The sequence below is a fragment of the Leucoraja erinacea genome, chromosome 1 (assembly GCF_028641065.1).
Source record: "Leucoraja erinacea ecotype New England chromosome 1, Leri_hhj_1, whole genome shotgun sequence".
In the NCBI taxonomy this organism is placed as follows: domain Eukaryota; kingdom Metazoa; phylum Chordata; class Chondrichthyes; order Rajiformes; family Rajidae; genus Leucoraja; species Leucoraja erinaceus.
The window spans coordinates 139692438-139705528 of record NC_073377.1 but is presented as its reverse complement, the minus strand read 5'-3'; the positions used below and the strand labels follow the sequence as shown (position 1 = coordinate 139705528).

Here is a 13091-nt window from a genome sequence, read left to right as displayed (position 1 = left end):
GGTCTCCAGCAACAGCTCTGTCCCTGCAAAAACTGACACATAAAACAGTCATGCTGATGGCTTTGGTCACAGCACAAAGGGTACAGTCTTTACATAAGTTAAGGCTGGACAATATGACTTCTTCAACAAGAAATATAACTTTTCATATTCACGAATTAGTCAAACAGAACAGACCGGGATCATCAGGCCTAAAAATAGAATTTAGGGCTTACCCTATAGATTGTCTATGTATAATAAGACATTTATTGTTATATATGGAGAACACCAAAAACATCAGAGGCAATGAGATGGCACTACTAAACAGCCACAGGCAACCCCACAAAAAAGTGTTGGTTCAAACTATTTCCAGATGGCTGAAACAGGTTTTAACAACAGCTGGGGTGGATACTAACATATTCAAATCTCATTCCACCAGGGCTGCAGCTACATCGGCAGCTATGGAGTTGGACGTACCGATGGACCAAATCCTGGAGACAGCAGGATGGTCAAGGGAAAAAACGTTCCAACAATTCTACCATAAACCAGTAGTTAAACCTGGAACTTTTGCAGAATCAATTTTAAGTTCTGTAATATAATTTCACCCCGTGAAATAGGGGCTATAATTTGTTGTTAATAAATTTATCATGGATTTTCAATGTCGGATTCATGTTTAAACATGTTAACACAATTCCTCCCTTAGTCAATTAAGATAGAAGTGATGCATGGACTCGTTTCCACGGCATGAAATCACAGAGCTTTGGAATCTTCACGTAATCACTCATGTGACTCCAAAGTAAAATAGTAAGATTAAATGAGAACTTACCAGTTCGAAGTTTGATCGTTATTTTATGAGGAGTAACGTTGAGGGGTTACGTGCCCTCCGCTCCCACCCTTGATCATAAAGTTCAACTGGTATCATCTTCTCTAATCTTACTATGTTCAGTCAATACTGTTATCTGTGATTTCACACCGCTGCTTTGAAGAATGACATGCATGCGTCCTGGCGGGTTCTTCACGTAATCCCTCAACGTTACTCCTCATAAAATATCAAACTTCGAACTGGTAAATTCTCGTTTAATCTTACTATTCTCTTTTTCCAAAGACTGAAGAAGGGTCTCAACCCGAAACGTCACCCATACCTTCTCTCCAGAGATACTGCCTGTCCCAGTGATTTACTCCAGCATTTCGTGTCTATCTTCAGTGTAAACCAGCAACCATGAGAAAAATATTTTTCACACAGAGAGTGGTGAATCTGTGGAATTCTCTGCCACAGAAGGTAGTTGAGGCCAGTTCATTGGCTATATTTAAGAAGGAGTTAGATGTGGATCTTGTGGCTAAAGGGATCGGGGGTATGGAGAGAAGGCAGGTACAGGATACTGAGTTGGATGACCAGCCATGATCATATTGAATGGCGGTGCAGGCTTGAAGGGCCGAATGGCCTACTCCTGCACCTAATTTCTATGTTTATGTTTCTATCTGCAGTTCCTTCCACACACTTAAGGGCCTGTCCCACTTGGTGATTTTTTCGGCGACTGCCGGCTCATTGACTTACGTATCAGGGTCTCCGAAAGATTTTGAACATTTCGAAATCCAGCAGCGACAAAAATAATGTTGCTTGAGGAGACACCGCCATCACGTCGCATCACGCCACGACTTTTTCGGTGACTTGGCAGTCGATGAAAAAAATCACCAAGTGGGACAGGCCCTTTAGCATTCGGTATTTGGTTTTGAAGGTTGATGCCTCAGCTTTTGCACAAAGCTCTGAGCCCACCAGGAAGCAGTGACCCCTAGTAGACTCCTCAGCTTTTGTAACCACACCCAAGAGGAACCATTTCATATGAATACATGCGACGTGGACTTGAGTGTAAAAATATGCTGTGAATGTTATTAATCTGTGGAGTTGCTCGTCTAGCCTTTGACTAGGCATTCTCCCCTTGCGTGCAAGTAAAATAATGGTGCAATCTGACGGTCAAGTCTTTTGTGTGTGTGCACGAGAGTCTTACATGGAGTGAAGATTTTGTACTTTACTGTACAGGAAGGAACTGCAGATGCTGGTTTAAATCGTAGATAGACACAAAAAGCTGGAGTAACTCAGCGGGACAGGCAGCATCTCTGGAGAGAAGGAATGGTTAATGTTTCGGGTCGAGACCCTACTTCAGACTTCAAACTGAGGAACGGTGTCTGAAGACGGGTCTCATGCTAAAATGTCGCCCATTCCTTCTCTCCAGAGATGTTGCCTGTCCCACTGAGTGACTCCAGCTTTTTGTGTCTATTCGAGGTCCAGTATGTTCCCTTCTCAGGTTGAAATATTGGGTGACATTCAGGGGAGGCCAATCCCAGCATCATTGGTAACAGCCGGGTCCAATTAGGGTTTGGCCATCAAAAGCTTTTCAGCCTACTCCCTATAATTCCCAGTCTTTCCAGGCAGAGGAGAGAAGGGAGGGATGGGAGGAAGGGAGGGAGGGAAGGGAGGAAGGGGAAGGGGGGAAGGGAGGGAAAGGGAGGATGGGAGGGAGGGAGGGAGGGGGAGGGAGGGAGTGAGGGTGGAAAGGGAGGGGGAGGGGAGGGAGGGAAGGAGGGGAGGGAGGGAGGGGGAGGGAGGGGGGAAGAGGCGGGGAGGGGGGAGGGAGGGAGGGAGGGAGGGAGAAGGGAGCAAAGAAGGAAGGCGGGAGGGGAGCCTTGCGACTTGTCGCCTGTAAGGTCGTGAGTAGTCGCCCAAAGAGTCGTATCTTTTTCTGGTCGCCGCTGAATTTTCAACATGTTGAACATTTTAGGCAACCTGCTGCGACCATGATGGGTGCTGGCAAGTCGCCGAAAAAATCTTGTGAGTGGGACAGGCCCTTTATTAGACAAAATCTGGCAGCTAGCCATACAAAAAACTATTAAGGTGGCTGGTCGAAAGCTGGGCCAAATCTCAAGGAGCACCTTAAAAAGGGAGGGAATGGTGTTTGTAGCATTTTGCAGCAGGGATTCAAGTAATTGGTGATTTGACAGTGAAGATGTTGCAGCCGACAGTGGAGTAATTGAGCGAAAGGCCAGAAATTGGGAATGCAAATATCTACAAAAACTATATTCAGGCGGTTGGTTAGCCATCATTCCACGTACATCAGCAAACAGGGATAGGTGAAGGGACGGCAGATATTGCACAAGTTTGAATATGTGAAGCAAGAATTTGGAAGATCTCAAGTTAATGGATGACTAGACGTGGGAGTCAGGCCAGGATTGTAGTGGAATAACCAGGTTTAGAGGTAGCCACGCAGAGATGAAAGTTTGAGCAACAGATGAATAGGGACAGAATTAGGAAATATCATGCGTTAACTCGCTACCTTTCAGTGAAAACTGAAGATAGGTAACCAAGTACTTAATGTTGAAAAAATAGAGAAATGCTGGCTTAATGGAGTAAATAGCCTGCAGAGTTAGCATAAAGTAACCTGATTTATAGCACAGAGATAAACCCTCGGGTCGGCTTTTATGCGCCATGCAACCACATCCTTCTACCTGCTTAAAGAGAAGGCTGACATCTGCGGCATGAACCGAAAATGTCAAAGGCAAAAGTTTACCTAGACAACAGAGAGAAAAAAGCCACAGCGGAGATCCATACACAGAAAAACAACAAAGAAATTAATATACGCAAGAAGCCAAAAATGATTATAACTGAAAATACAAAGAGGCGGGATTTCTCCTTGCATTTCTTCTGACAACCTATGCTGCTTTATTCTTCAAGCCAGTGGCAGCACTACTGGGAAATCAGGCCCGCTCTTCATCCAACCAAGTGGATTACCACAGCAGAATGAATCTCATCTTGTTTTTTGTATCAACAATAATTTATTTAATTACGATTACGATACGAAGGACATCCTCGTGATTGAGGCAGTGCAGCGCGAGATTAATCCCTGGGATGGTGGGACTGTCATATGAGGAGATATTGAAAAGACTAGGCTTGTATTCACTGGAGTTTAGAAGGATGAGGGGGATCTTATAGAAACATATAAAATTATAAAAGGACTGGACAAGCTAGATGCAGGAAAAATGTCCCAATGTTGGGCAAGTCCAGAACCAGGGGCCACAGTCTTAGAATAGAGGGGAGGCCATTTAAGACCGAGGTGAGAAGAAACTTTTTCATCCAGAGAGTTGTGAATTTGTGGAATTCCCTGCCACAGAGGGCAGTGGAGGCCAAATCATTGGATGGATTTAAGAGAGCGTTATGCCCCTGTCCCACTTAGGAAACCTGAACGGAAACCTCTGGAGACTTTGTGCCCCACCCAAGGTTTCTGTGCGGTTCCCGGAGGTTCCCAGAGGTTTTTGTCAGTCTCCCTACCTGCTTCCACTACCTGCAACCTCCGGCAACCACCTGCAACCTCCGGGAACCGCACGGAAACCTTGGGTGGGGCGCAAAGTCTCCAGAGGTTTCCGTGCAGGTTTCCTAAGTGGTTCAGGGGCATTAGATAGAGCTCTAGGGGCTAGTGGAATCAAGGGATATGGGGAGAAGGCAGGCACGGGTTATTGATTGGGAATGATCAGCCATGATCACAATGAATGGAGGTGCTGGCTCAAAGGGCCGAATCGCCTCCTCATGCACCTATTTTCTATGTTTCTATGAAACAAAACAGTGGTGACACACCCACCACCATATTACAAAATCACCAAATTATCTAGACACTAAATTATCAAACAACTACAGTATGTTACATTCCTTACAAATATATTAAATAACTACTATACAACTATGTCTCTCTCTGTCTAACACCACCTGGGTGCGGAGGTAACCCCGAAAAAAAGGGGCAAGCATCTGGCTCGGGCAAAGCCTTCTTCCGCCAAGTGCCAGCTTAGCTCGGCCATGAATCCGACCTTGGTCTGATGCCCACAAATGAGCACCTTTCAGCTGGTGACACTTCTGTAAAGGGCCTGTCCCACTGTACGAGGTAATTCAAGAGTTCTCCCGAGTTTTCTCTGATTCGAACTCAGAGAATTACAGTAATAGCCACACGTAGGTACTCGGGGCTCTAATTGGACATTTGTCAACATGTTGAAAAATTTTCACGAGCTTACCGCGTTTCCCGAGTACCTGCCGCTAGTGTTACGAGCCGCTAAGAGACGTCCCGAGCTTCGACGTACCCGCCACATAAATTCTACGTAGTCACCACGAGTTTGATTTTTTTAAACTCGGGAGAACTCTTGATTTACCTCGTACTGTGAGACAGCCCCTTTACTTTGCAGAAGCCCCAACTGATCACATCTGCTCACAAGACATAGACCAAGTCATGGATCTTCCAGATCTGAATCACACAATAAGGTCATGAGGTCATAAGTGATAGGAGCAGAATATAAGGTCATAAGGGATAAGAATAGGCATTTCGGCCCATCAAGTCTACTCCGCCATTCAATCGTGGCTGATCTGTCTCTCCCTCCCAACCCCATTCTCCTGCCTTCTCCCCGTAACCCTTGACACCCACCCCTCCGTACTAATCAAGAATCTATCTATTTCTGCCTTAAAATTATAAGGCTTTTATAAAACAAGACATTCATAAAATATAAAAAATATGCCTTAATACAGGTGCTGTCAGTGCACGCTCATAGGGTTACTGAACATACTGCCACTGGCATCGGTAATGAAATATCCAGCTGAGCTACGATCACTGTTGTTATTAAGAATGAAAGTTTTTACCTTTTGCTCAATTGCAGTAACAAAAAGGCACATCAACGAGAGCAGAGGGACGGAGAGGATCATGTTAAAGCCTGCGCCTGTACGAACTCCTCACTCTACTGCAAAATCACGCACATCAATAGCACATCTGCACTGACAAATCAATGTTAACTGATTAATTCTAAACCAAGTATTGAGCAAGCACCATCAGATCTCAGATAAGTTCAACACCCAACCGTTGAAGCTGTTGAAAGCAGTTTGCACAGTACAAATATTTTTCGGACAAGTTGACTCTGTGAGCAGCAGGTGATTTCAGTGCCAATGGCCATTTGGAGTTTTTGATGGGGTTTTTCCCCCCATTCCTGACCTATTTTGTTATTTCTCCTGGTGATAGTTGAGCACAAAGTGTGGACTGAGAGACTTGATGTCAAGTAACAAGGTTTGGGAGTGTGGAGAGCGACAGAGAGAAACGCTGGCACAAGGAGAACAAAGGAGCACTGTGAAAACAGCCTTGTGAAGAACATCTGGTGCGAGCGAGTTGAAGGTAACTTCATACGTAGCGCGGCCTTGAGAAGATAAGGTGCCCGGGAATGGCCTTTTTGCATAGGACCCGTATGATGAAAATGAAAATATCAACAGGCCACATAATTAAGGATCACCGTAAATTGTAGGAGTAGCACCTCATATTTCACTTGGGCAGTTTGTACTCCACATTGAACATTGACTTCTCTAATTTCAGGTAGTCCCAACTGTCTCCTTCCCTTCTCAGCTCTACCTCAGCCCTCTGGCTCCTCCTCTTCCTTTCTTCATCCAGCCCCCCCCTCCCCCCCAATCAGTCTAAAGAAGGGTTTCGGCCCGAAACGTTGTCTATTTCTTTCGCTCCATAGATGCTGCCGCACCCACTGAGTTTCTCCAGCATTTTTTTCTACCTTTGATTTTCCAGCATCTGCAGTTCTTTCTTAAATAATTAAGAACTCTCCAGCCCGAGAAAGAACGAAGATGCATTTTGTTTATTCAGCACTTGGATGAGTGACAACTCGAAATGATTGACTTCAGAATTGTGAGAGCCTTGGGTTAGAACAACGGTTTCCTTTGGGAGTTTGAAGGGAAAATGTAATATAAAAGAAGGGCGGACCGAGTCTTTGGGGGCAATGACCCCAGGAACAACCACGGCAAGAAGAAGGGACACGAGTTTGGAACTCTGAGAAGACTACTCCAACCAACAGAGTGACTCTGCCCAATTCATCCATATGGGTAATACCCGAGTCCAAGTCATGGGTTTTGCGATTTAGTTTAAGAAGTGATAAGTTGAAATAGTAAAGTAAATGAGAAGTTATTGGGAATCAATGGTTTGCATGCATGATTAAGTTACTCGAGTGTTAATAAAGATTATGTTGCGCTAAACCTTGGTTGAGTCTTTTGTTGGAAACGTCAGTTGAAACCCTTTGGAGGTAATAGAGTCAACAAAAGACACTGCAGTCCCCTGTTGATGTGTGTTGCCATGTCATAAACTGGCAGTGCTTTCTGAGTCAAAGCTTTAGGCCATGTCAGGGCGGTCACGGTGGCGCAGGGGTAGAGTTGCTGCCTTACAGCGCATGCAGTGCCAGAGACCCAGGGTCGATCCTGACTACTGGTCCTGCCCGTACGGAGTTTGTACGTTCTCCCCGTGACCTGCGTGGGTTTTCTCCGAGATCTTCGGTTTCCTCACACACTTCAAAGACGTACAGGTTTGTTGGATGGTGTTAATGTGCGGGGATCGCTGGTCGGAGCGGACTCGGTGTTTCCTGCATGATGTGGGAAGTCAGGGACACCGCTGGTGCTTTGGACAACTACACCTGCAGAAAGTGTGTCCAGGTGCAGCTCCTGAATGAATGGGTTAGGGAACTGGAGCAGCAGCTGGATGACCTCAGGGCCATCTGGGAAATGAGAGTTTCGTGGACAGGACCTACGGTGAGGTTGTCATGCCAAGGATACAGGAGGAACAAGGGTGGGAGACTATGAGAAAGAGGAGTAACCGTGGGATGCAGGAGACACCAGTAGCTGTGCCAAATGAAAACAGGGACGGCCTCTTTGGAACTGTCCGGGGAGACGATGTTTCCAGTCCGAGCGGCGGACATGTCAATGGCCCCAATCCTAGCGATGAGACTCGACTGGCCAGACCAACGTCGGGCAGAGCTAGTGGTGGGTGACTCCATTGTCCAAGGTGCTGACAGGAAATTCTGTGGCAGCAGACGAGACGCGAGGATGGTGGTGTTCAGGATGTCTCGGACCGACTTCAGAACATCCACGAGAGGGAAGGTGCACGTGGGCACAAACAACGTCGGGAAGAAGAGGAAGGATGGTCTGCAACGTGAGTTCAGAGAGTTGGGAAGAAGACTGAAAGGCAGGGCTTCTAGGGTGGTTATCTCTGGATTACTGCCAGTTGCTTGTGCTGGTGAGGGCAGGAACAGGGAGATAGGGGATCTGAATGTGTGGCTGGGGGGCTGGTGCAGAGGGCAAGGATTTAGATTTATAGACCACTGGGATCTCCTCTGGGGTAGGGGTGACTTGTACAAAAGGGACGGGTTACACCTTAACTGGAGGGGGACCAATGTTCTGGCAGGCAGGTTTGCTAGGGCAACACGTGTAGGTTCAAACTAAATAGTGGGGGTGAGGGATTGACAAATTGGGTGTATAAAGATGGAGTTAAAGTGGAAGTGAGTACAGGAAAAGCTACAAAAGGCTCCTGATTTAATGGAAAGTTCGAGAAGGGATAAGAGGGTAAGGTCAGAGCCAATAGTGTGAGAGGGGAGGTGAATGCCGAAGTTAAAGTGTTGTATATGAATGCGCGAAGCATAAGAAATAAAGTGGACGAGCTTGAGGTTCAGTTAGAAATTGGCAAGTATGATGTGGGAATCACAGAGACATGGCTGCAAGAGGGCCAGGGCTGGGAACTGAATAGTCCTTTCGAAAAGACAGACAGGTGGACAGAGAGGGTGGGGTAGCTCTGTTAGTGAGGAATTAAATTCAATCCCTTGCGAGGGGTGACACTGAATCAGGAGATGTAGTGTCATTGTAGTGACAGTCTTTGAAGAATTCTGATGATTCGAACGACCTGGAAGTGCTTACACCAAATCATATGTTGAAGACCAATCCAATACTATCACCTGGACTCCTCGTGAAAGAAGTTTTGTATATGAGCCGCAGATGGAGACAAGTACAATATATGGCAGATCTTTTTTGGAAAAGATGGACACGTCCCCCACCACTCCCCCCCCCCCCCCCCCCCCCATGTTTTGTAATCCGGACGTTATCAGCCACTTTCTAAGGGCTGATTCGGCCCGTTCATGGGGCCTTTCAGCACCCGGCGCAGCTTAAAATCAAATTGCTGCATCGAGACGATTTAAGCTCTCGATGTTGAAGCCCTTGCCGGCCGATGAAAGCCCCCACAAACAGGCCGATTCAAGCCCCACGATTCAGGGCTGACGAAACTGCTGTTGCTGTTGCCCAAGGCCGAAGCCTCGCATGCGTGCGCGGGTGTATGCGCATGCGCGCACGCGCCTGCCAAGAAATTGTGTCCCCTGCATGTTTTGACAGCGATTTCCGTACCTGCTCTAGAGGGCGGTGGGGGACAATTCTCTGGATGCTTTGAAGAAAGAGTTGGATAGAGCTCTTAAAGATAGCGGAGTCAAGGGATATGGGGATGGCAGGAATGGGGTACTGAGTGTGGATGACCAGCCATGATCACAGTGAATGACGGTGCTGTTTCAAAGGGCTACTCCTGCACCTATTGTCCATTGCACTAAAGATAGGGGCAGTGGCAGAGGAGGCAGAGAACTGCACACGTGTGCAGATCCTTGTAGAGTTTCCAAAGAGACAAGATTCAGATTAATTTTTCAGATCTGGGCATTGCAGCCAGGGCCAATATTAATTGGCTTCCATAAATGCTCTTGTATGACTGGCCTATGAGCTACCTTTTGAAGTTCATGCTTTCTGGATCTGCATTCACCCAATCAATTGAATATTTAATAACAAGGTGTGAGGATCGCGGTTCGGCCTCTACAGAAATGGGGAGAGAAACGCCTCTACCCTATGGAGGGGCGAGGACAGTCATAGTCGTTTTGAGTGACCGCTGATGATAATGTGGATCAGGCAGCATCTCTGGAGATAACAGATGGTGACGCTTTGTCCCTTCTTCACACTGAAAGTATGGTGTATGTGGGAGTGGGGGGGGTGGAGGGTGGAGAGCTGGAGGCGAGAAAAGACTAGGACCATTCAGGGCCGGGCCACAAATGACCTCAGGCAGGGTGGTGCAACAAATGACCTCAGGCAGGGTGTTGCTACAAATGATGTCAGGCAGTCAGAGAGGGTGGTGCCCGAGCACTGCCCTGCCTGATGTCATTTGTGGCCAGCTCCTCTTCACCCCCCCCCCCCCCCCCCCCCCCCCCCACCTCGCACTTTCAGTCTGAAGACTGGTTCCTACACGAAATGTCACCCACCCTATTTCTCCAGATTTGCTGCCTGACCCGCTGAGTTACTCCAGCACTTTGTGTCTATCTTTGGTACAAACCAGATTCTGCAGTTCTTTGGTTCTTCGAGAGATAGGTGGATACAGATTTTTTTGATTGCAGGGTGGGTGGACAATGACCAGAGATGAAGAGGGGACAAAGAAGGAGACAAAGAGGAGTGAAATGTAAAGCCAGAGGAAGGGATATGGGAATACAGGTGGGAGGGGACAGGGCAAGGAGATTATAAATAAGGTCATAAAGAATAGGAGCAGAATTAGGCCATCCAGCCCATCAAGTCTACTCCACCATTCAATCATGGCTGATCTATCTATCTGTTCTCCTGCCTTCTCCCCATAACCCCTGACATCCATACTAATCACAAATCTTTGCCTTAACCTCTGCCTTAAAAATATCCATTGACCTGTCCTCCACAGCCTTCTGTGGCAAAGAATTCCACAGATTCACCACCCTCTGATGAAATAAATTCCACCTCATCTCCTTCCTAAAAGGAACATCCTTTAATTCTGAGCCTAGTCCTAGACTCTCCAATTAGTGGAAACACCCTTTCCACATCCACTCTATCCAAGCTTTACACTATTCGGTAAATTTCAATGCGGCCTTTCCTCATCCTTCTAAACTCCAGCGAGAACAAACACAGTGCCGTCAAACGCTCATCATATGTGAACCTACTCATTCATGCGATCATTCTTATAAACCTCCTCTCCTGAGCCAGCATATCCATCCTCGGATACGGTGCCCAAAATTGCTCACAATACTCCAAATGCAGCCTGACCAATGCCTTGAGAGGTGAGAATGGGTGTGCAGGGGAATTAGGAAAGGGTTAGTTAAGTTTAGTTTAGAGACAGCGCAGAATCAGGCCCTTCAGTTCACCGAATCCTCACCGACCAGAACATTAGCACTATCTTACCTACACACCAGGGACAATTTACCCTTATACTAAGCCAATTAACCTACAAACCTGCATGTCTTTGGAGTTTGGGATGAAACCGAAGATCTCGATGAAAGCCCACGCAGGTCACGGAGAGAATGTACATACATCGTACCAACAGCACCCGTAGGTGGGATCGAACCCGGGTCTCCGGTGCTGCAAGCGCTGTAAGGCAGCGAATCTACCGCTGCGCCACCGTGGTTGTTGCATAAAATTGAAGAATTCAATGTTAGTATGATTGGGTTGTTAGCTACCCAAGCAGAATATGAGGTGCTATTCCTCTAGATTGCATGTGGCCTCACTCTGACAATGGAGGAGGCTTGGAGCAGCAAGGCTGTCCTGGGAATGGGAAGGGGAGTTACCTGTAAATTGGGAGCCACCAGGAGATTCAGCAGATCAAAGCAGACCCAGCATTTTTTTAAATATAAAACCACTACAAGATTATGTTAATCATAATCAACACGTTTTACTCTGCATTACCAGGCCTGTGATAATATGAAGAATTGCAAAGATAATATAACCAATTATTAACTCATCTCTTTGTCACTATTTACTTTGCTAGATTCGACAACATTCGTCAAGGGCATATGTACATGGAGTAAACAAGAAAATATTGGTGCAAGATTTGTAGCAATGTACTGTAACTTCATTTTCTACTTAAGGTCATGCGGTTATAAGTGAGAGGGTGCAGAATTAGGCCATTCGGCCCATCAAGTCTACCCCACCATTCAATCATGGCTGATCTATCTCTCCCTCCTAACCCCATTCTCCTGCCTTCTCCCCATCACCACTGACACCCATACTGGTCAAGAATATATCTTTCTCTGCCTTAAAAATATCCATCGAATTGGCCTTCACAGCCTTCTGTGGCAAAGAATTCCACGGATTCACTGCCCTCTGGCTAAAGAAATTCCTCCTTCTTCTCCTTCCTAAAGGAACATCCTTTAATTCTGAGGCTATGACCTCTAGTCCTAGATTCTCCCGCTAGTGGAAACATCCTCTCCACATCCACTCTATCCAAGCCTTTCCATATTCAGCACGTTTCAATGAGGTTCCCCCCTCATTTTTCTAAACTCCAGCGAGTACAGGCCCAGTGCCACCAAATACTCATCATAATTTAACCCACTCATTCCTGGGATTATTCTTGTAAACCTCCTCTGGACCCTCTCCAGACCTAACACATCCTTCCTCAGATATGGGGCCCAAAATTGCTCACAATACTCCAAATGCAGCCTGACCAGTGCCTTATAGAGCCTCAGCAGTACATCCCTGTTTTTGTATTCTAATCATCTTGAAATAAATGCTAGCATTGCGTTTGCCTTCTTTACTATCAATTTGACTTACAGATTAACTTTTTGGGAATCCTGCACCAGCACTCTCAGGTCCCTTTGCACCTCCGACTTCTGGATTCTCTCCCCATTTTGAAAATAGTCTACGCCTTTACACCTATGACCAAAATGGACAACTCCACACTTTGCTACACTATATTCCATCTGCCACTTCTATGCCCACTCTCTCAACCTGTCCAAGTCCTTCTGCAGAGTCCCTGCTTTCTCTACACTTCCTGCCTCTCCACCTGTTTTCGTATCATCCGCTAATGTGGCCACAAAGCCTTCAATCCCCTTGTCCAAATCATTAATATACAACGTGAAGAGTAGCGGCCCCAGCACCGAGCCCTGCGGAACTCCACTGGTCACTGGCAGCCAACCAGAAAAAGCCCCCTTTATTGCCACTCTTTGCCTTCTGCCATCCAGCCAACCTGCTATCCATGCTAGTGTCTGCCCTTTGATACCGTGGGCTCTCATCTTCCTTAGCAACCTCTCGTGTGGCAGCTTATCAAAGGCTTTCTGAAAATCATCCGTAAACAACATCCGCTGGCTCTCCTGCTATATATTTTCTCAACGAATTCCAGCAGATACGTTTGGCAAGATCTCCCTTTAATAACGCCTTGCTGACTTGGACCATTTTTTTAATCATAAACCTCTTTGTATATGTGGTAGTTTTGGGACAAATCTCATTGTCACACTGCACA

General features: G+C 46.5%; 1 protein-coding gene across 6 annotated transcripts in view; it reads right to left on the bottom strand.

Annotated features, from left to right (window-relative positions):
- Window positions 1-5789, bottom strand: part of cfi (complement factor I) — a 100177-nt gene extending 94388 nt beyond the window's left edge. For 5 of the 6 annotated variants that reach the window (XM_055644483.1, XM_055644492.1, XM_055644502.1 and 2 more), the window contains exon 1: window positions 5646-5789. In XM_055644483.1, the coding sequence (XP_055500458.1) occupies window positions 5646-5707 (62 nt within the window). In that variant the 5' untranslated portion in view covers window positions 5708-5789. The remainder of the gene's footprint in view (window positions 1-5645) is intronic. The other variant, XM_055644532.1, reaches the window with a different exon arrangement.
- Window positions 5790-13091: the final 7302 nt, after the last annotated feature.